The sequence below is a fragment of the Lynx canadensis genome, chromosome B1 (assembly GCF_007474595.2).
Source record: "Lynx canadensis isolate LIC74 chromosome B1, mLynCan4.pri.v2, whole genome shotgun sequence".
NCBI lineage: Eukaryota > Metazoa > Chordata > Mammalia > Carnivora > Felidae > Lynx > Lynx canadensis.
This window is the reverse complement of record NC_044306.2, coordinates 172,071,000-172,095,095: the sequence shown is the minus strand read 5'-3', so window position 1 is coordinate 172,095,095 and position 24,096 is coordinate 172,071,000. Positions and strand designations below refer to the sequence as shown.

Here is a 24,096-nt window from a genome sequence, read left to right as displayed (position 1 = left end):
GTCTTGATATGTTCAAGTCTATGACTTACTTTCTAAGAAAAAGTATTCTAGAAATAATTATTGTCTTCAAATCTATTTTGTCTGATAATGGCAGTCACTCAAGCCTGTCTTTTGGTTCTCGTTTGCATGGCTTTGATTTTTTTATCTTTTCACTTTCAACCTATTTGTATCTTTGAATCTAAAATATGTCTCTTGTAGCCAGGATATAGTTGGATTTTTAAATCCATTCTACTAACCTCTGCTTTTTAATTGAGTATTTAATCCATTTACATTTAATGCAATTACAGATTAGGTAGGATTTATATTCACCATTTTTCTATTTTTTTTCTGTATGTCTTATGTCTTTGTCCTTTTATTCCTCCATTTCTGCCTTCTTTTGCAAAAAAAAAAAACCTTTCAAATAGATATTAAAATTTTTTTTAATGTTTATTTGTCTTAGATTGAGAGAGAGAGAGAGAGGGAGAGATGGAGCACAAGCAGGGGAGAGACAGAGAGAGAGGGAAACACAGAATCCAAAGCAGGGTCCAGGCTCTGAGCTGTCCACACAGAGCCCGATGTGGGGCTCCAACTCACAAACCGCAAGATCATGACCTGAGCCAAAGATGGACTCTTAACTGACTGAGCCACCCAGGTGCCCCTTGAATAGACATTTTAAATAGACATGGGTAAATAAATATTAAAATAGATATTTAAATATCTTTCCTCTATTGACTTTCTCAGTCTCTTCAAACCCTTCTCCACTTACTTTTTTCTTAGTAAATAAATCATAGACTTCAACATATCAAGAAACAAATACAGGGGCGCCTGGGTGGCACAGTCGGTTAAGCGTCCGACTTCAGCCAGGTCACGATCTTGCGGTCCGTGAGTTCGAGCCCCGCGTCAGGCTCTGGGCTGATGGCTCAGAGCCTGGAGCCTGTTTCCGATTCTGTGTCTCCCTCTCTCTCTGCCCCTCCCCCGTTCATGCTCTGTCTCTCTCTGTCCCAAAAAATAAATAAATGTTGAAAAAAAAAATTAAAAAAAAAAAAAAGAAACAAATACAAAAAAACAAAGAGACTTGCTTGGATAATGCAACTAATGACAACATTAGGACTAAAAAACAGGTCTTCTGATTCTATCTAGTTTCAAAGTTCCCACTACCACTGTGCGATGTAAGTGGACTGAGTTCATCTGTGACAAGATCCCTCTAATGTCTTTTTTGCCAGTTTTGAATTTCTTATATTTTCTCCCTCTTGTTTCAGAGGAAGCATTGTTTCTCTAACTCTTTTTTTATGTTTATTTATTTATTTATTTTTTTAAATAATTTATTCATTTTTTAGTTTACATCCAAGTTAGTTAGCATATAGTGCAACAATGACTTCAGGAGTAGATTCCTTGATGCCCCTTACCCATTTAGCTCATCCCCCCTCCCACACCCCCTCCAGCAATCCTGTTTTCCATATTTAAGAATCCCTTATGTTTTGTACCCCTCTCTGCTTTTATATGATTTTTGCTTCCCTTACCTTATGTTCATCTGTTTTGTATCTTAAAGTCTTTTTTTTTTAATTTATTTTAATTTATTTTTTTTTTAATTTTTTTTTTTCAACGTTTATTTATTTTTGGGACAGAGAGAGACAGAGCATGAACGGGGGAGGGGCAGAGAGAGAAGGAGACACAGAATCGGAAACAGGCTCCAGGCTCTGAGCCATCAGCCCAGAGCCTGACGCGGGGCTCGAACTCACAGACCGCGAGATCGTGACCTGGCTGAAGTCGGACGCTTAACCGACTGCGCCACCCAGGCGCCCCCATCTTAAAGTCTTCATATGAGTGAAGTCATATGATATTTGTCTCTGACTGACTTATTTCGCTTAGCATAATACCCTCTAGTTCCATCCACGTAGTTGCAAATGGCAAGATTTCATTCTTTTTGATTGCTGAGTAATACTCCATTATATATATATATATATGTGTGTGTGTGTGTGTGTGTGTGTGTGTGTGTATATCTTCTTTATCCATTCATCTATTGATGGACATTTGGGCTCTTTCCATACTTTGGTTATTGTTAATAGTGCTGCTATAAACATTGGGGTGCATGTGCCCCTTCGAAACTGCACACCTGTATCCCTTGGAAAAATACCTAGTAGTGCAATTGCTGGGTCATAGGGTAGTTTTATTTTTAATTTTTTGAGGAACCTCCATACTATGTTCCAGAGTGGCTGCACCAGTTTGCATTTCCAACTATCTAACTCTTGAATTCAAATCTCTTAACACTGTTTCCACAAGTGCAGAGGCAGCACCATTAAAGGTATGGAAGATGGGGCACCTGGGTGGCTCAGTCGGTTGAGTGTCTGACTCTTGGTTTCGGCTCAGGTCGTGATCTCGTAGTTAGTGAGTTAGAGCCCCATGTCAGGCTCTGCACTAACAACGCAGAGCCTGTTTGGCATTCTCTCTCTCTCCCTCTTTCTCTGTACCTCCAGCTCTCTCTCTCTCAAAATAAATAAATAAACTTTAAAAACTAAATAAAAATGTATGGAAGAGGATTTGAAGTGATATGCTGAATTAGTATTGAATAACAAATACACACTGAGAAAGCTGCTTTATCCAAGGCTCTTTTGATCCTTCTGATGAGGAGAAAGTCTCATTTTTGTATTGGTGTTTAACACCTCTCTACCATTGCCCATTTTCCTTTTTAACTGAGGGAAGTCAACCTTATTTTTTTTTAATTTTCTTTTATGTTTTTATTTTATTTTTGAGAGAGAGACACAATGTGAGCATGGAGAGGCAGAGAGAGAGGGAGACAGAATCTGAAGCAGGCTCCAGGCTCCAGGCTCCAGGCTCCAAGCTGTCAGCACAGAACCCTACACAGGGCTCAAACTCACTGTGAGATCATGACCTGAGCTGAACTCAGGAGCCCAACCAACTGAGCCACCCAGGTGCTCCGAGAGCAGTCAACCTTAAGCCTTGAGCCTTGATACCCAGCTTCTAACTAGAATTTAATAGTATTATTTTATTTTTGTTGTGATGATTTTCATTTATGGCAATGATACTGATTTTCCATTTATAATTTTCTATTGATGTAAAACTGTGATCCTGATTTAAAAGAAAATATTGAGTAGGGGCGCCTGGGTGGCTCAGTTGGTTGAGCCTCTGACTCTTGATTTCGGCTCAGGTCATGATCCCAGAGTCATGGGATCGAGCTCTGCATCGGGCTCCGCACTGAGCATAGAGCCTGCTTAAGATTCTCTCTCTCTCCCTCTGCTCCTCTCCCCTTCTTATGCGTTCTCTCTCTCTAAAAAAAATAATAAAGTAAAATAAAATAAAATAAAATATTGAGTAAATTGTATAAATGGTAGTATATGGATATGGAAAAATAATCCACTAAGGTGGTGCTTGAATGACCAGCTCTGGGAAAATACTGTGTTGGTGCAATCTATTACAACAGTTGTCTATCATAAACTTCCTTTCTCCTGGGCCACAAAAGACAGTCAAGGGCTGGGATGATAAGCCTCCTGAACCTCCATTCCCCATTGCATTCCAGGTAACTCAAACTCTTCCTTAGTGCTATGTCATATTTGGCTTCTAAATTTCAGAATGTTGTTTCTAATGGTTCTGTCTCTGAACTGCTAGGGTCTGCACTTTTATTCCTCTCCACTTGCCTCACCCTTCAGGACTCTGCTCCATCCTCGTTGTCTGCTGCTTCCAAATTAAGAAAGACTTTTTTCCCTCCTCTGCAAGTGGTTATGGCTCTTTTGGTTAATCTTTGATGGGCTTGTGCAATCATATTTTGATTTTTCCAAAGGCATCTTTACACTATCATCTTACCACTTCCTTTTCAAGTTGTTTGGGACAAATTTCCACAAGGAGCGGGGAAGGGGACACTTGAGTAATGCTACCCTCTATGATATGCAAAGTATTCCTTCACACCAAGCCTCACCCAGCATCAGAGGATGATGTTCACCCACGTCAGAGTGAGTTTCCTGCCTTCTTGGCATCTACCATTCTCTTCTTCTCTGGGATGGGATATTTCAGTACCTGACCATCAGTCTCCAGATGTAGCTTACCCAGGGGGTCTTGGGGATCCTCAGACAAATAGGGCTCCTGATGCCTGCCCTAATGCCCCAAAGTTCCCAGTTGGATATGGCTTAGGTCCACAATGGAACACTAGGTAACTTTATAAAAGAATAATGAAAAGCATTGTTGCAAAAAAAAAACAAAAAACCAACCAACCATTATTTCTAAGTGGCAATAATTATAAATTGAGTTCTGATGTTTAAAAACACACTTTCATTTCTGTAGTAAGCTTCAATGGAAATGAGCACAGTTTATATGTCCATATTAACTTGAAGCAAGTGAGAAAATGTATTTTGAATACCTACTTGGCTAATATACACTGGCTGCTAGCTACTAGCAAGGAATGTTAATTTACAAATATTTCAAATACTCTACCCCCTGGGGAAAGAAAATCAGTCTTTTAAGTTCTTTTAGTAGAAAGCTCCAGGTAACTAACTTTTAATTTTCTACACCATCTCTGATTTGATGTTCTGATCATATTACAGAGAGCAACTTAAACAAAGACCACATTTTTTACTGCCTTGTTTTCACAGCAGTTGATCCACACACCTATCTCTATGGTGACTTTTGTACTGTCCTCTCTGAGATTTAAGTCCACAATGAGACCATTAACCAGATGTGAGAGGTAAGAAGGATTATACACATGATTAGAGTAAATAGTAACCATGAATTCACTCACCCACAACTGTTGGCTTAAGCTTTACTTTGGGGATGGAGACTCTCATTAAATCTTGTTTTCAGTACAGCGAACTGTCACTTACACTGACCTATCATGGAAAAATAAGAAGTTCCTGAAATTATATTTTAAAAGACAATAATATTTCAAAGTTTATAGCTAGCTATCATCTCACATTTTCAGCAAATTTTACTGTGTACTGTGTGATGCATGGTAAAATGTATCATGACCCCTAAGGCATCTTCGTATTTGTAATCTTCTGTGCATGTGAAAGACAGTGATATTTTGTTAGTATCTGGGCATAAAATGATATTACATGTAATAAAAATAAAGAGATAATAAAACTATTTAAGAGTGTGAGTTTTATGGGCTATGTGGTAGTGAGATGACAGAAGGAGGGGGAATACAGTATGTTCACAAATATTTATAATAAAAATTGAAGGATGCTCAAGTACAAGTATATCTATTCATTAATTTCTTGAGGGTTAAGGTCCCTGATCATTTCCACACATTCATTTTTACTTCCAGGGCCAAACATAATGCGAGATACATGGTAATGACTTAATATATATTTGTTACTTGACATTCTGGGAATAATGGAAATGAGACGACTAGCGGATGAAGGGGTCAGAGATAAAGGCCTATAGCAAAGACTGCTAATTGTTCCCCAGTATCCATTCTTCTTCCATAGCAACGGTTCCCTTGATTTCTAGTTGGACACAAATGCAAACCCCCTTTGCTGCTAGGTATACCATGTGACTAAGTTCTGGCCAATGGAATGTGAGCAAAAGTGATGTGTGTACTTTTCAGGTTATGTCCTTGAAAGGAATGGGCACGCCCTCCCTTTCCTCTTAGTTCCCCCAACCACTGCTATGGTATGCCAGGGTGGTAAGCCACACTGGACTAAGTTGAGAAGAGCAAAGCTCTTCCATGGAGCCTAAAATAGGAGTGCGGGCCCTGACAACTTTGTGGAGGACAGCCGCTGTGCCAACAGGACTTTATGTGAGAAATAAACTGGTTCCGTTGAGGCCGATGGTTAGTTTGGGTCTCTATCACAGTGGTTAAATTTATATCCTAATACAATCAGGAAGGATTTATAGAGGCAATGCTTGCACTGAGTTTCAAAGATTGAGTAGGAGCTAACCAGGTGGACTCAAAAATTAAAGTAGCCATATTAAAACCCTCTGGGGAGGCTTATATTTGTTCCCAGTTCCATGCTAGAATTTGGAGGGTGGGACAAATTTGATCGTTTGTAGGTCCACTTCAGCCAAGTCTTTCTTTGCAAGCAACTCCTGGAAAGGAGGGATGCGGTTTTAAGTTGGCAAATACCTTTACCCAACTTGCCCTGGAAGAGTCCGTCTAATGTGATATCCATTGTTCTAAAAAGTATGAAAATAAAGTAGGCTCGTCTTTTCCCCCCTTTTCTTCAGTAGCTCTACACTCATCTGTTTTAACATTTCCTGCGCCTCTGCCCAACGCGCCAAGGCGGATGCTGTCAGCGACACAGAATTCTTGCTTTCAAGAAGACCGACCTGGAAGTGTCGGGAAAGGGGGCCACTTGTGGTTTTGGGGAAGTCGAGGACCCTCGGGACGAAGCGATCCAACTGCGCAAGGGGTCTGGGGCTGGCGTCGCCGAACTCTGGAGGAAGAGCAAACTGGCCGGGTGAGAGGCGGACCCGGCCAAGTCCCGCGGGAACGGCCCTCGGCGGCGTCAGGCCACGCTCCCGGTTGCCACGGAGACGGGGTCGCGGCCGGCCGGCCGGCCGACCGCGAGAGGTGGGAGAGGCCGACCCTTGTCCGGCCTGAGCCGTGGGTCCACCCGCGCCGCGCTCCACCCAGCTCCGCCGCCGCGTCCGCGAAGGGCCACTGAGCGTGACCTGGGGAGGCCTGAAGGCGCGCTCTGCTTTCGGGAACTGGAGCGAAGCGAGCGCCGGAGGTCGGGGCCCCCCACACCCAGAACACGGTTGGTGGGAGAGGCTGCATTTAAGCCAGAACTGCCTTCCCGGGCCGCCGCCGGCGCCCTGCCGTCCCGGGCTCCCGAGGGCTCTATTCAGACACCGGCCTTCGGTGCCCCAAGTGCAACGGCTGCCGCGTCTCCGTCCCCGAAGCCCCGGGAAACATCCGCCCTCCTGGGTAGGGGGCGCCCGTGGGGCCGCAGACGCGGCTTGTGGGGAGCGCTACCCCCAAAGGGGCCTAGGGAAAAGTCGCTTGGGAGAGGATTCCCGAAACACCTTCCCACCTCCCCTCTCTCTGAGTGTTGGGGACGTTTGGTTAGGTCTTGTACGGCCCCAAGCATGGGACGCTCGGATCCGCCAGTAGATGCCACCTCTTAATCTTTCAGGCCGCAACGAAATGGGCCACCAAGTGCGTCCCGCAGGAATAGTGATTTACCGAGATAACCTTTTATTTTCACAGAGACGATACTTAAGGTACAGGGAAAAACCATTTCCTGAAACATCTGAGTTGTAATTCGATCTTGAGTTACCGACCACAGTCAGGGGGCAAACATGCTTCGTGCCACGAGTGAACTGGAGTTTTCGAACGAAAAAAATACGGAGGAGATCTCCCAGCTCGCTTCCCTGGTGCTGTCAGGTGACACATCAACCGGCGAAAAAAACTCAACTGGTTTACCCGAAAAAACTGGCTATCCGGACTCCGTTTACATTATGGCAGCAAACATTTTCCAGGGTATTCGATTCGAAAAGTCGCCAGAGAAAGTCTTAATAAAGTATGGGAATGAACCCCTGCGGTCCTTGCCGGAGTCTGAGGATGAATCCTTTCAGCGTTCGTCCTATGAGCTGGCTTTCAGTGCTCTGAAGTGTGAGTAGTACCAGTCTCAACGATCGTCACTAAAATAAAATGAGAGAATTTGTGGAGCGTAGTCCCCTTCCCGCCCTCTGGTGCACACCAGGTTTTGTTTTCACATATTTGTGTAACTTTGGTCAGATGCATGTCAAGGAATTTGGAAAGTTCCAGTAAAACAAGCTCTTTCAGGCCAGAACTGTTTTTCACTGCAGATTCCCTGTGTCTAGGAGGGTGCCCGTCCTTAGATGGATGTAATGCACAGTCATTAAATTGAACAAGGAAACAATTCCATTAACAGGAAGAATAAGAGTCCACTGAAGGATCCAAGTACAGTTACCCCCCACCACCACCTTGGGTTATTTCTTGGCATTTTCTATGTTTACCTCTTGTATATTAGTGTATGAACGTTCACAATTATAAAAACCAGTAAGAGAGGAACAGAGATGGAGTAAGAAGCCAAGGTACAATATATTAAAAATGAATATCAAAATCAAATCAACCCAGATTAAGATGATCCCATTCATAGCCAATAGCCTAAATTTTGAGAGCTTATACATTTATTCCTCCAAACTTCTGTAGAATTCCCTGTTCTAATTTGCCTCCAGGGTTTGAGATGCAGTGTTTCAGATTCGCTCAGTGGTTAACTATCCACTTCTGTGTGTGGAGCTGACTCTAGGACAGAACCAAATACTGTTACTGTGAAAGCAAACAGTGGCAGGGTCTGGAGATCTTTGTTTTTGTACTAGCAATAAGCTTTAAAATAAGTTTAGAATCTTCTGATTCAGACACCACATTATCAATTGCTCGCCTGTCCCCTTTAAACTATAATGTTTATACTGGTTTGTAAAATGAGTGAATGTAGTTCCAAAAAGAAGTTCCAGAAATATTTGGAGTATTAACAGCATGGCTGAAATGATAAGCATATGGCTTCCTAAAGAGACACCTTGAAAGGGCAACACTAATTTGCATGCATTTCCTTAGTATTAGTACTTACTGGGCCTTCCACATTCTTGCACATAGGCACTTACCAGTTGTTTAGTTGAACTAAAATGCCCCGTTCATTACTTAGACATGAATATATATTTTTGGTAGTCTGCAGATACAAGGCAGCTCAACTCTGAAGCCAGAAATTTGTCAACATAGAGAAAAATTTGATGTCAAAAGGCATCTCTTTAATTTCCATTTCTTTGTTTTCTCCTGCTTGTGGGTTTTTTTCTTTTTAAATGTTTTAACCATTTTTTTCTTTTCCAGTGTAATCTTTCACATTATTTCATCCATTCCTTCTATCTGCTTTGAAAAAATGTAGTTTTAGAGACCAAAATGTTGCACTTTAGATAATGAGCCAAATGAACATTTTTACATTTTCTCCTTGTAACAATGAAAGGCAGACTGGGCATCTACGTTAATTAGTTGGTATTTAATGTTAATGCCAAAATTCTGTTATAGACAATTTGTTTTCCTAATGGAATGTTGAGTCTTAGATTTAGGAATCAATACTAAAAACCTGAAATTATTTTGTATACAATTAATGCATTGACTAGATGGTCATGCTATAGTGATATGTATACTTGATTCTCCTTTTCTTCCTCTCAGTCTTTATTTCTGTTTTATGAAAGGGCTTTGTGACTATTTTATGTTTTTTAATGACCCAGAAAAATCCCATTAAGATAAAGTATTGTCATAGACCTTTACAAACCTGCCTTTGCTCAAAATGTTTGTTTTTTTAAATTCTAATTCTAATGTAAGCTGGCTTTGGTTGTTTACTTGGTACAAATATTTTTTTCTTCTTAAAATAATAATATATTGCTTAAATTATTATCTGAATAATTTCTGAATGTTCAAATAAAATCAAACCAGAATTTCTAAATGTATTAAATTTCCAAGATAATTAAGAGCCTGATAGTTTGCTTTAAGACAGTGGGGGCTCTGTGCATTTCCCTGGTAGCTTCTGTATAATCAGTGTTCTACCAGTACTTTCACATGATATCTTATAAACTCATATTTGGTTTGTACCTTATAGGTTCAGAAAAGAAAACTCAGGATTTCTTCCCTGCAGTTTTTTTATAGGAGCAGTAAAGCTAAAAATGTTAATGTATAAACTAAAGAGAGCTTGGGTAATGATCCCTTTTATTGGTGAAGTTGTGAATAGGTGGTGTGTGTGTGTGTAGAACTATAAGGAGAAGGAAAAATGACAGAAAATTCCTTCATTATATAAATGTTAAGTATACTCCTTTGGCTGTGTTTTCAGTATTTCGGTTTTATTGTTTACTCTTTTGTTGATGTCCTTTGTGTATAAGCTCTTTCAAAGGAGAGAATGTATTTATATCTGATTAACCTTTTGAAGGTTTAAAGGGCTCAGTATGTTTTTTTGAGGTGAAGACAACCACGATTCCTGCTTTACTAAATAGCCCCAAAGTCGATTTTCTGTTAAAGAAGGTAATGAAGAGTAGCCGATTCCTTTTAAGTTTTATTTCTATCAAAGAAATAGAGTACTAGCAGCTAATTTGTTTTTTCAAAGAATCTCTGGATGTTTCAAGAATTCTAAATATTAAAAAAAAAAAAGAAACGAAACCTGGAAAATGATTTCTTAAGAAATAAACTAACGAACCACAAATAAAGAAAACAGAAAACTTGAAGAAAAAGATGTCCCTGAAATTGTTGGTATTATTCCTGGCTTAATTTGTTCTCCAACCTAAGTATATATAGTAGTTGGTGAACTTTCAGTCTCAGGAATTGACTGTGGCATTAGCCTGGCCATTTCAGAATCTTCTAACCTGTTAGTGAAAAACCTAGTAAATTCTTAATGTATGGTTTTATTATGGCTTTGGTAATTAGTAATTGTAGGTGGGGTACGCAAGACCACCATCAGGGTCGGTGATTCACTGGAAGGATTTACAGAACTTATCACATCCGTTATGCTCATAGTTATAGTTTATTATAGTGAAAGGTTAAAGTCAACACCAGAAAAAAGTGCATTGGACAGAGTCCAGGAGAGACCTGGTGCAAGTTTTCTACCGTTCTTTCCCAGCGGAGTCTGTGGACAATGTTTAATTCTCTTAGCAATGGTAGGACAACAGGAATGAAGTATTGTAGTATGTGAATGTAGTACCGAAGTATAGGAAAGCTCACCCAAGCCTTGCTGTCCAGGGTTTTTATTGGTGTCAGTCATGTAGACAAAGAGTGACTTTGTGGCTGACCTTACTCAGTCTCTAGTTCTTCCAGAGGTCAAGCTGACACCATGTTGCCCACCAACACCCGGTGTAAACACAGACACTGTCATCAGGCAAGCTATTCCAAAGGTTTATAGAAGTTATCTCCCCAGAGTGCCAAACCTTTCTTTGGAGTGTTCAGGGTTTGGCCATCCAGGCCTGCTTAGTTGATTTTTTTTAAGTTTATTTATTTATTTTGAGAGAGAGAGGGAGAGAGAATGAGCGTGACTAGGGAAGGGGCAGAGAGGGAGGGAGAGCGAATCCCAAGCAGGCTCCGTGCTGACAGCTCAGAGCCTGATGAGGGCTAGATCTCATGAGATCCTGACCTAAGCTGAAATCAAGCTTAAGCAACTGAGCCACCCAGGTGCCCCATGCTGAGTTAATTCTTGATTGTATAGTGATTCATTAGAAAAATAATCTAGATCAATAACCTCTTAAGCTCTGGTTGTCATGTAAGAGGTAAATGCAATTTTCTTGAATGTAAATAATAATAATACCTTATATTTACATAGCTCTTTGTAATTGACAAAACAAAATATCACTTGCTACACCAGTTCTTTGAGACACAAGATTCTCATTTTGCAAATGAAAAAAATTGAGGGAAACTCAAGAAGAGATTAAATGATATACTAAGGAACCAAGCAGGAAGAAGGTTAAAAAGAGGAAGTATTTTATCTGATTGGAAAGGGTGGTAGAACAAGATACCCCATCCCTAATCCTAGTTTTTTATGGTTCCATGTTGTTGTTGTTTTCTTTTCAATTTTTATTTAAATTCTAACTAGTTAACATATATGGTACAGTTGGTTTCAGGTATAGAATTTAGTGATTCATCACTTACATATAACACCTAGTGCTCATCACAAGTGCCCACCTTAATACCCGTAACCCATTTAGCCCATCCCTTCACCCACCTTCCCTCCAGCAACCCTCAGTTTGTTCTCTATAGTTAAGAATCTGTTTTATGGTTTGCTTCTCTCTCCTTTTTTTTTGTTTTCTATGTTCATCTGTTTTGTTTCTTAAATTTCACATATGAGTGAAATCATGTGGTATTTGTCTTTCTCTGACTGACTTATATTTTGCTTAGCATAATACCCTGTAGCTCCATTCATGTCATTGCAAATGGCAAGATTTAATTCTTTTTTATGGCTGAATAATATTCCATTGCATATACATATATACACATGTATATGCATATATACATCTATTTGCATATACAAATATATATATATATACACACACACACACACACACACAAATATATATACATCACTTCTTCTTTATCCATTCATCAGTCAATGGACATTTGGATTCTTTCCATAGTTTGGCTATTTTGATAATGCTGCTATAAACATGAGGGTACATGTACCCCTTAAAATCTGTATTCTCGTATTCTTTGGGTAAATACCTAGTAGTACAATTGCTGGATCCTAGGGTAGCTCTATTTTTAACTTTCTAAGGAACCTCCATACTGTTCTCCAGAATAGCTGCACCAGTTTGCATTAGCACCAGCAGTGCAGGAGGGTTCCCCTTTGTCCGCATCCTTGCCAACATCTGTTGTTTCCTGTGTTGTTAATTTTAGCCATTTTGACAGGTGTGAGGTGGTATCTCATCATGGCTTTGATTTGTAATTCCCTGATGTTGAGTGATGTCAAACATCTTTTCATGTGTCTGGTAGCCATCTGGATGTCTTCCTTGGAAAAAATGTCTATTCATATCTTCTGCCCATTTCTTAACTGGCGTATTTATTTTTGAGGTGTTGAGCTTGATAAATTCTTTATAGATTTTGGGTACTAATCCTTTATCAGATATGTCATTTTTCAATATCTTCTCCCATTCCATAGGCTGCCTTTTAGTTTTGTTGATTGTTTCCTTTGCTGTGCAGAAGCTTTTTTATCTTGATGAAGTACCAAAGTTTGTTTTTGCTTTTGTTTCCCTTGCTTCCAGCGATATATCTAATAAGAAGCTACTAAGGCTGAGGTCAATGAGGTTATTGCCTGTATTCTCTAGGATTTTGGTGGTTTCATGTCTCACATTTAGGTGTTTCATCCATTTTGAATTTATTTTTGTGTATGGTAGAGAAAGTGGCCTGGTTTCTTTTGCATGTTGCCGTCCAGTTTTCCCAACGCCGTTTACTGAAGAGATTTTTTTTCCATTGGATATTCTTTCCTGCTTTGTCAAAGATTAGTTGACCATATAGTTGTGAGTCCATTTCTGGGTTTTCTATTCTGTTCCATTGATCTATGTACCTGTTTTTGTGCCAGTACCATACTGTTTTAATGACTACTGTCTTATGACTTTGTCATATAGCTTGAAGTCTAGAATTGTGCTGCCTCCAGCTTTGCTTTGCTTTTTCAGATTGCTTTGCTATTCAGGGTCTTTTGGGGTTCCCAACAAATTTTAGGATTTTTTTGTTCTAGCTCTGTGAAAACTGCTGGTGCTATTTTGATAGGGATTGCATTAAATGTGTAGATTGCTTTGGGTAGTTACAGGCTTTTCAACAATATTTGTTCTTCCAATCCATGGGCATGGAATGTTTTTCCATTTCTTTGTGTCATTTTCAATTTCTTTCATAAATATTCTATATAGTGTACAAAGTACAGATCTTTTACCTCTTTGGTTAGGTTTATTCCTAGGTATCTTATGGTTTCTGATGCAGTTATGAATGGGATCAATTCATTGATTTCTCTTCCTGCTGCTTCATTATTGGCATATAGAAATGCAACAGATTTCTGTACATTGATTTTATATCCTGCAACTTTGCTGAATTCACGTATAAGTTCTAGCAATATTTTGGTGGAGTCTTTTGGGTTTTCTACATAGAATATCATGTCATCTCCAAATAGTGAAAGTTTGACTACTTCCTTGCCAATTTGGATGCCTTTTATTTCTTTTTGTTCTCTGATTGCTGAGGGTAGGACTTCTAGTACTGTGTTAAATAACAACGGTGAGGGTGGACATCCCTGTCTTGTTCCTGACCATAGAGGGAAAGCTCTCAGTTTTTCCCCATTGAGGTTGATATTAGCTGTGAGTCTTCCATATATATTTTATTTTCATTACATAATGATTTTGTATTTGGTGATGCCAGCTTCCTTTCCCTGGCATTTACTTCTCTGAAATATTCTTCCAAAATGATAGTGGCTAGTCTTACTAGTTTTGCCAAAAAAAGATTTAAATAATTTTATTGTTTCCCTCATTCTACACACACATAAACAGCATCTATCTATATTGTATAATTATAGGAGGGCCTTGATAGTCTTTTATTTTATTTTTTTATTTTTAGAGAGACAGAGCATGAGCAGGGGAGAGGCAGAGAGAGAGAGAGAGCAGGCCCCAGGCTGCAAGCTGTCAGCACAGAGCCCAACGCGGGGCTCAAACTCACAAACCGTGAGATCATGACCTGAGCCGAAATCAAGAGTCTGACACTTAACTGACTGAGCCACCCAGGGGCCCCAAGGCCTTGACATGCTTGAAGTGAAGATTCTAGAGGCCCCTCACATGAAGGAAACTCTATGAAAACATAATAAAAATAGAGAGGAAGAACCTAGAGGAGAATCAAAAGAAGGGACATCTTACACCTTTCTTCCAGAATGGGAAGAATGACAAGATTGGCTCTGTGGGTTTTGGGGGTCTAATAAATAGCACTCCTCCTTTACACTTGAATTTGGTCCCACTGAGAGAGGAAAAAATATAGATGTTTGGGGACATAGTTTTAGATCTCTAGCCAAGTGGCTTGCAAATCCTTTACTATTGAGTTAGAGACTTCTCATCTAATCTATGACACCGCTGAAGAAGTGTAGACCTTTCTATTGCACTTCCTGCTGACACATGGCAGAAAATCTTTCCCTAGGGAAGGCCCTTCCTTATTGAAAACATGAAGAATGGAGGTTAAGAGTTCTCTTCAACAGACTAAAGAGAATAGGCTTTAATTAGTGGGGGACAAGGAATAGTTCAAGTTAGTGTGCTGAACTAGATAGGATAGGCAAGGTTTACAGTCTTCAAGTAAATCCTGGTAACTCAAATTAGTCATTAATGTGTTTTGTATAGCCATTCTGGTTTGTTATAAGAGGAAGATGAAGAAAGGCAGGCTAATGTTTTGGTAATGAGCATGCACTTTGGTGCCAGACTGTCTGGGTTTGAATCCCTGATTTGCTACTTGCTGTGTGACTGTGACATCCTACTTACCCATTCTTTGTCTCATTTCTTAATCTATAAAACAGGGATAATGATGACACCTAATTCATAGGGTTGTTATGAGGGTTAACTGAATACCAAATGGAGCACTTAGAGCAAGGTGTAGCACATAGAAAGCACTATCTAAAATATACAGTTACCACTAATGTTGATATTACTATACGAGAATGTTACGTAAATTGTCGATATACAAAAGTAATGCATTCTGCACCATATCAAAGGCAGCCCAACGATGTTATCAGTTTTGACAAGACCCCCCCAAAGGATAAATGCAATGTTGGCAAAATCATCATTATTTTTTACATTCTGCCTCTCCTATTTCTTAGGAGCTAAGCGTCTCCATTGCTCAAAATTCTATAGCCTGTTGAGGTCTGTAGTCTCAGAACCCCTTTATTCTTATGATGACCAGATTTTCTGTGACAAAAATTTGGACCCGTGCTGAGAATCCCTGAAGTGGTTAGGAACTGGTTTGCTAGTACTTTAGGGTGCAAATGAAACCTTATTTTCCTTATAAGTGAAATGGGGATATTGCTTTGTATAATACAGCCATAATTGGTGGCTCAAATATGGATTAGGACTCTCAAAGGATTTCCTATGAAAATTGGAGTCTATGCTCCCATTAGTCACTCCTTTTTTAGTTTTCCCATCCCCCAAATAAAAACTGAAATTCAAAAGTGTAGTGTGCCTATATAGTAGGTTTTCCACGAATGTTGAATGAATTGAAGCTAGCTAGCCTAGCTTTTTGCTCAACTGATTAAAACATTTATGGGGCACCTGGGTGGCTCAGTCGGATGAGCGTTCGACTTTGGTTCAGGTCATTAACTCACGATTTGTGAGTTTGAGCCCCGCGTTGGGCTCTATGCTGACAGCTTGGAGCCTGGGGCCTGCTTTGGATTCTGTGTCTCCCTCTCTGCCCCTCCCCTACTCACGCTCTGCCTCTCTCTCTCTCAAAAGTAAATAAACATTAAAAATTTAGAGAAAAATTGTTACATGGTCCATATATAGTTTTAAGTAGTTGTAACAAAAGGAACACTCATGCACACTGTGGAGGTTTTTCAATATGTCTACTTGTTTCCCTTTAGTACCTTTGCGGTTATCTCTTGGCCTGAATGTCTCTTCTCCCAGATCTTTCCATGGCTAACTCTTTGTCATTTAGGTCTTAGATTAAATGTCATCAATGTCTTCCCTAGTGAGTCCTACCAAATATTTCAGTAAGAAATAAGACCGATCTAACACAAACTCTTTGAAAGAGGAAGAGGGAACACTTCCCACCTGCTTTACAAGGCCAACATAACCTTGGTACCGACATTGACAAGGACATTATAAGAAAAGAAATGATAGACCAATACCCCTCATAAACATAAACATAGAATAAAACTAAATAAAATATTAGCAAATTGAATCCAGCAACATATAAAAAGGATGCAATATTTAAAATAGATCCTCTTAAATGCTTCTCAAAAGACGTAAATTAAAGGTTGGAATTCCTTTACTACTTGAGGTATTCAGATAATGCTCCTTTGACTAGGATATCCCGTGAAGCCTGGGTCCTAAGGGTCCTGGATTCATAAATACGACAAATATCATGTCATTATAATTTGGGTCTTTGTCAAGAATTGAGATATATTTTAATTATGAAAGTAAAAGTAGTTGGTGACACTGTATAAAGTGTATTTTTTTAATGTTTATTTATTTTGAGAGAGAGAGCGCCTGCGTGCATGTAAGTGAGGGAGGGGTGGAGAGAGAGGAAGAGAGAGAATCCCAAGCAGGCTCTGTGCTGTCAGATGTGGGGCTTGATCTCACAAACTGTGAGATCATGACCTGAACCAAAATCAAGAGTCAGATGCTTCACCGACCAAGCCACCCAGGTGCCCCTAAAGTGTATTTTGATTCCAAAATTTTCATTTTGGTATTCTCAGTAACAGACATTTTCCTTGTCTTGCAGTTCAAGATATTTTGGAAGCTATATTAATAGACAGCTGTATCTTCCCAAGTACCACAATAGTAAGTAGACAACTTTTATATAATTAGCTGTCTCATGATTGTTATTTAGAAAGTATTAAAAAGCCTTTAGATTTAAATCCAACTAGTTTGCTTACTGCTGAGACCTTCAGAATACATCCTGAACTCTCTCCTACTTCTAATACTGATCGTAGTCCTTTCATTGTGATGAACATACCAAATATTGTCTCTTTAAAATGGTTTATTTTTTTATTGTTTTTTTTTCTATTTGCAAGTTCTCTACCAATACAACCAGGCTGTGTAAAAATAGTCATATTTCTGTTCTCTCATGAAAACATAGTGGAATGGAAAATATTACTATAGATGTTGTTTGTATACTTTTCTTTATATGTGTTTCCCCCTGGTAGCCAGATCATTTGAGCAGTCTTATTATTGTGATGCTGTATGATTTTCAAGATAGAAAATTTCAAGCTCGTTTCCTTTCTGATAATGAAGAACCCATAGCAGAAGTTCAAGAAGTAGAGAACCTTCTTAACAGGTAATTGTAAAAGTGCAAAGGATGTTTTCTATGAAATAATTATTAGTATTTTCATTGGTATACGGTATAATGTGTAGATAAGTTTCAGAAATTTATGGAGAAAATATATAAAAGTTCATGTGTCTTGAGTTCCTTTACAAACAGCCTTGAACAGGTTAAACATTCTGTTTAAAATCAAGTTGTTTTTGAAAGCTTGAACTGTAAGATCCAACTTGTAAGTATTTGGAAAATCATGAAAAATTCCTAGTAATGTTTTAGCACATACATAAATTAAACTTGATTTGAAACACCTATTATTTATTTACTTACCTTTGTTTACAACTCTTTTTTAAAATTTTTTTTTCAACGTTTATTTATTTTTGGGACAGAGAGAGACAGAGCATGAACGGGGGAGGGGCAGAGAGAGAGGGAGACACAGAATCGGAAACAGGCTCCAGGCTCTGAGCCATCAGCCCAGAGCCCGACGCGGGGCTCGAACTCACGGACCGCGAGATCGTGACCTGGCTGAAGTCAGACGCTTAACCGACTGCGCCACCCAGGCGCCCCTGTTTACAGCTCTTTAAAAAAAAAATCTAACATGTATCAAATGGGAAAATTCCACTACTTGGGCAAATTAAAAAAAAAAAAAGCTTCAACATAGTTAAGAAAGACAAACATGTTTTCAATTTAAATTTGTTTTCTTTTTAGCCTAAATATTGGCAGAAACCTACCATGGGGATAATAATAGTATCTACCTAAAAAGGTCGTTCGGAAAATTAATTAAACAAACGCATGCAAAATGCTTAGCTTAGAGCCACACACATAGTAGATGGTCAATAAATGTTAAGTGCTACTGTGGTTAGGGCTTTTGTTATCGTGTTGTTGAACCTTAATGGAAAGCAGAATATAGCAACAACAACAATCTTGTAGGAAGATTTTTACCTAGTAAATAATCTGAAACAGTTATCAGTAGGATATCTGATTTTATATTGTTATGGGAAATCCAAGCAGTTTCATTTAAATTATTGAAGGCTGAGACCAGAGGATTAAGAACGGTGTAATAATAATAGCTTACATTTACTGAGCACTTAATATGTGTCAATCACTGTTGTAAGGAGCTCTTGTTAATAACAACATACGAGGAGGATACTGTTAGCAACCTGTATTTTGACACATGGAAAAACTGAGGCATAGACAGGTTACAGGAACCTACCTATTGCTATAGATCGGAGAAGGGAGTAGCCAGATTCAAATTCAGGAAGGTGGATTCCAGAGTCCAAGTGTTAACCATTTATATGCTACTACTCCTTCCACTTAGGATAGTGAGGTTTGGTTGATGTACTCTGGAAGATTAAAGATAAGACACAGTCATATCTCATGTCAGATGTAGCCATAAGAAATTTTAAGACGGCAAACAGCAAGAGCATTCAGAGGTACATGCCCTCTGTGTTAGATAAGTAAGATCTCACCCCTGTTTACTGTGTGGGGTTTTGGGTAACCACCTCACTGCCCATCCCACTAGTGGGTAACCTGCCTCCAACCACAGGTGTCCAAGATGGGTACAAGTACATCAGAGAAAAATTGGTGGGGCAGTATGCCACGGGACAGGCTCAAAGTTTCAGGTTTGCTGAGCTTCTCTCAGTTTCTGTTTGACTTAGCAGGACTCGGGAGACATTGATGGAAGCCCCATCTTAGTCTCGGTGAACCTAATGAGAGCTGAGTTTATCCTGGGTCAGCCAGGAAAGCCATAGGGCTCTCACCAAGTAAGAAAGACCAGACTGTGCTTTCAGCAGCTGCAGACTTTTAGCTGAATGCTAGCAAGACAGGTATGAATAGGACAAGCAAAGACCGTGGCTCAGGAGGCCAGAGGAACCAGAAGATCCTACTGTCTAAGGATTCCTGATTCCCCAGACTTTTCCCTTTCCCCATCATACCATGCTACCTCCTGCCTTGACACATACCGGTTACATTCTTGTCAGTGCAATAGTGTTTCCCCTTACACAAACCAATAAAGGCTTATATAATACAAATCTTACTCACAAATTGATCGGTTTACCAAATTAACCAATTCATAGTATATTTAATTCATGATATGCTATAGGAGAAATGCATGTATAGTGATTGAATTGCAGAGAATAGTAGAGCAGTATACATGTATAAAGATACCACCAGAGGGGCGCCTGGGTGGCGCAGTCGGTTAAGCGTCCGACTTCAGCCAGGTCACGATCTTGCGGTCCGTGAGTTCGAGCCCCGCGTCAGGCTCTGGGCTGATGGCTCGGAGCCTGGAGCCTGTTTCCGATTCTGTGTCTCCCTCTCTCTCTGCCCCTCCCCCGTTCATGCTCTGTCTCTCTCTGTCCCAAAAATAAATAAAAAACGTTGAAAAAAAAAATTAAAAAAAAAAAAAAAAAAAAATACCACCAGAGTGTTTTAATCAAGAGTCTCAGCTTTCAAGTAACAGAAGCCATCTTCAGTTAGTTTGAGCAAAAATGATAAAGATACTGGGATGTATCATATAAGTCAAAGACTCAGAAAGAGAATGAAATCAGGAATTGGAAAGATTAGGACTTTCTTTATCTCTGCTTTTTAATCTTTTTATTATTGTTACTTTTTAATTTACATCCAAGTTAGTTAGCATATAGTGCAACAATGATTTCAGGAGTAGATTCCTTGATGTCCCTTACCCCTTTAGCCCATCCCCCCTTCCACAACCCCTCCAGTAACCCTCTGTTTGTTCTCCATATTTAAGAGTCTCTTATGTTTTGTCCCCCTCCCTGTTTTTATATTATTTTTGTCTTCCTTCATGTTCATCTGTTTTGTTTCTTAAATTCCACATATGAGTGAAGTCACATGATATTTGTCTTTCTCTGACTAATTTCGCTTAGCAGAATACCCTCTAGTTCCATCCAGGTAGTTGCAAATGGAAAGATTTCATTCTTTTTGATTGCCGAGTAATACTCCATTGTGTGTGTGTGTGTGTGTGTGTGTGTGTGTGTGTGTGTGTGTATACAATATATATATACCACGTCTTCTTTATCCATTCATCCATCGATGGACATTTGGACTCTTTCCGTACTTTGGCTATTGTTGATAGTGATGCTATAAACATGGGGGTGCATGTGTCCCTTTGAAACAGCATACTTGTATCCCTTGGATAAATACCTAATAGTGCAATTGCTGGGTCATAGGGTAGTACTGTTTTTAGTTTTTTGAGGAACCTCCATACTGTTTTCCAGAGTGGCTGCACCAGTTTGTATTCCCACCAGCAGTGCAAAAGAGATCCTCTTTCTCCGCATCCTCGCCAACATTTGTCCTTGCCTGAGTTGTTAATGTTAGCCATTCTGACAGGGTGAGGTGGTGTCTCCTTGTGGTTTTGGTTTGTATTTCCCTGATGATGAGTGATGTTGAGCATTTTTTCATGTGTCGGTTGGCCATCTGGATGTCTTCGTTGGAGAAGTGTCTATTCATGTCTTTTGCTTATTTCTTCACTGGATTATTTGTTTTTTGGGTGTGGAGTTTGATAAGTTCTTTATAGATTTTGGATACTAACCCTTTATCTGATACGTTATTTGCAAATATCTTCTCCCCTTCTGTCGGTTGCCTTTTAGTTTTGCTGATTGTTTCCTTCTCTGTGCAGAAGTTTTTTATCTTGATGAGGTTCCAATAGTTCATTTTTGCTTTTGTTTCCCTTGCCTCTGGAGACATGTTGAGTAAGAAGTTGCTGCGGCCAAGGTCAAAGAGGTTTTTGCCTGCTTTCTCCTTGAGGATTTTGATGGTTTCCTGTCTTACCTTTAGGTCTTTCATCCATTTTGAGTTTATTTTTGTGTATGGTGTAAGAAAGTGGTCCAGGTTCATTTTTCTGCGTGTTGCTGTCCAGTTTTCCCAGCACCACTTGCTGAAGAGACTGTCTTTATTCCATTGGATATTCTTTCCTGCTTTGTCAAAGACTGGTTGGCCATACATTTGTGGGTCCATTTCTGGGTTTCTATTCTGTTCCGTTGATCTGAGTGTCTGTTTTTGTGCCAGTAGCAGACTGTCTTGATGAGTACAGCTTTGTAATACAGCTTGAAGTCCTTTCAATCTTTTTATCTCTGCTTCTCTCTTAGTATCTGCTTCATTCTCTTTTTCTCTTCCTATCTGCCTCTGTGCTTCTCTAGTCTACATGGAAAAAGCCCTACTCTTGCACCTCAGTTCCTGAGCTTACATGTTACAGCTGTCTTGTAGTATCTTCATGTAGACTAACTTATTTTATCATCTCCATACACCAATTCTAAATTCTAGCTCCCCCAGGAATTTGATTGGCTCCGTGTGGTTCAGGTGCCTTCCTTTGGGCCAATTCCCCATAGCCAATAGAGTGGGATTCTGAACTCAGACAGGACATTGACCTGTAGCTCAACCTCTGTAGATCTTCTGGGGTTTAGGGCTGGGTGCTGTTTTCCCCAGGGAAGTAGAATCATTGTCAGCTTGAAATGTACCTTACTAAGTTTCTACTGAGGGGATAAAAACTAATTTTAGGAGGTGAGAGAGGAAGTAATTATTTAGCAAGAAACTGAATAAGAATGATTTCTTTCTTATGAATATTCTGCTTGATCTTTGTTGTTATTGTCTCTACCAGAGATCCTTGTGTTTTATATTCTACGTACCAACTTGTATCTTTTCCTTCATTTATTCATGGCTTTGGAGATATAATCCAAGATGACACATATTATCATTTTTGACATATGCAAAGTCCTTATGAACTCCTTCCTTGTATAAAATCAATTGTGTTTTTAATACTATGTGCACGGGTTAAATAAAAAGATACCACAATCTCTTCCTTTCTTACTTCCCATGCCCTCACACTAGCCCAAAAATCTTCCTGCCAAATAATTTGTTGGACTTTTGTGAGGCAGAATTGGAGAATGAGCAGTGAAAGACTAGAGAGGCAGCAGCAGGGGAAAGAGTTAGTACTCTATCCTCCCAAACCACCCAAAACTACTCATCCTGAAATCTTCCACATTACATTCAGGTGCCAACATCTGCCTAGACACATCCTTGATTCTTCTTTCCTCCCCATCCCTGTGCCCATACCATACCTAATGCTGTAACTCTATTTGGAAAACATGCTTCATGATCTACTTCTTTCCTTTTCCACGACTACATTGCAATTTTCCAAGCCACCAGCTTACTACACTAGCTTCATCATTGATTTCCCTGCCTATAACTCATTCCTTCCCGCAATCTGTTCTCCATGGCAGGTAGAGTGATATTTTTTTAAATATAAATTATTTGGTCATGAGAGAGTATCTTGGGTTAGACTTACTGGACAAAATATATGAGGCAAAGATTTTGGGCATTAGACAAGAAGCAGCACAGAAACTTGATCCCTGAGAAAATGAGACCAAATGAGGTAAGCATTAGAACAGTCCTGGCTTGGGCGCCTGGGTGGCTCAGTTGGTTGGGCGGCCGACTTCGGCTCAGGTCACGATCTCGCGGTCTGTGAGTTCGAGCCCCGCGTCGGGCTCTGTGCTGACCGCTCAGAGCCTGGAGCCTGTTTCAGATTCTGTGTCTCCCTCTCTCTCTGACCCTCCCCTGTTCATGCTGTCTCTCTCTGTCTCAAAAATAAATAAACATTAAAAAAAAATTAAAAAAAAAAAAAAAAGAACAGTCCTGGCTTTATGCCTCAAGGTACTTTCCAACTGAAGTACAGGAAGGGGGAATCCCAAGAGGAAAACGGTAGTCTCACTAGGAAAACAGAGATCAGAATTTTGGAAGGTTGGATGATCATTTGTCTTTCCTTCTTTATTCTATTAAAGTGGTAAGGTAATTTATATTGAATGATTTATGAATGTTAAAACCAATCAGGCACTTAGGGGATAAATTACATTTGCTCAGATATATCCCTTTTCTTGTCTTCCCCAATTCTTTCATTCCCAGTTTCTCATTTGCCAAAATACTCCCTGAATACTTGTTCATGGGCTTGTTTAAAAAAATTTTTTTTTTAAGTTTTTTAAAATTTATTTAAGCAATCTCTACACCCCACGTGGGACCCGAATTCACAACCCTGAGATCAAGAGTTGCATGCTCTTCTGACTGAGCCAGTCAGGCACCCCTGTTCACGGGTTTTTATATCTCATATTCTTTCCACACCTTCTTTGGAAATTCTTAGGCTATTTCACTTAATTAGTGAATATTCTGAAACAGTTGTCAGTATGATGTCTGATTTTATATTCATAGGGGAAATTCAGGCAATTGACTGAATTATTTTTGGCATTAAGAAAATATTCAATTAATATTTAAAGGGAAACAGATAAACACAATACACAAAAATAAATTTGGAATGGATTAAAGACTTGAATGTAAGAACAGAAACCATAAAACTCCTAGAATAAAACATAGGCGGTAAGCTCTTTGTCTTATCAGCAATATTTGTTTGGACCAGTCTCCTCAGGCAAGGGTAACAAAAACTAAAACAAATAAACAAAAGCCAAAGTAAATAAAAGCTTTTGCACAGAGAAAGAAATCATCAATAAAAAGGCAAGCTACTAAATGGGAGAAGATATTTGCAAATCACACATCCAATAAGAGGTTAATGTCAAAAATATATAAAGAACTTACATAACTTAATATAAAAAAATACAACTGATTTAAAAAAGTGGAAAGGGCTTGAACAGACATTTTTCCAAAAGAAGGCAAACAGATGGCCAACAGGC

At 39.4% G+C, this 24,096-nt stretch overlaps 1 protein-coding gene across 1 annotated transcript in view; it reads left to right on the top strand.

The window, feature by feature from the left end:
- The first annotated feature begins 6,841 nt into the window (after positions 1-6,841).
- The window catches only part of NSUN7 (NOP2/Sun RNA methyltransferase family member 7), a 52,648-nt gene continuing 35,393 nt past the window's right edge, over positions 6,842-24,096 (top strand). The window contains exons 1-3 of the mRNA XM_030313984.2: positions 6,842-7,543; positions 16,874-16,932; positions 17,298-17,428. Of these exons, the coding sequence (XP_030169844.1) occupies positions 7,231-7,543; positions 16,874-16,932; positions 17,298-17,428 (503 nt within the window). The 5' untranslated portion in view covers positions 6,842-7,230. The remainder of the gene's footprint in view (positions 7,544-16,873; positions 16,933-17,297; positions 17,429-24,096) is intronic.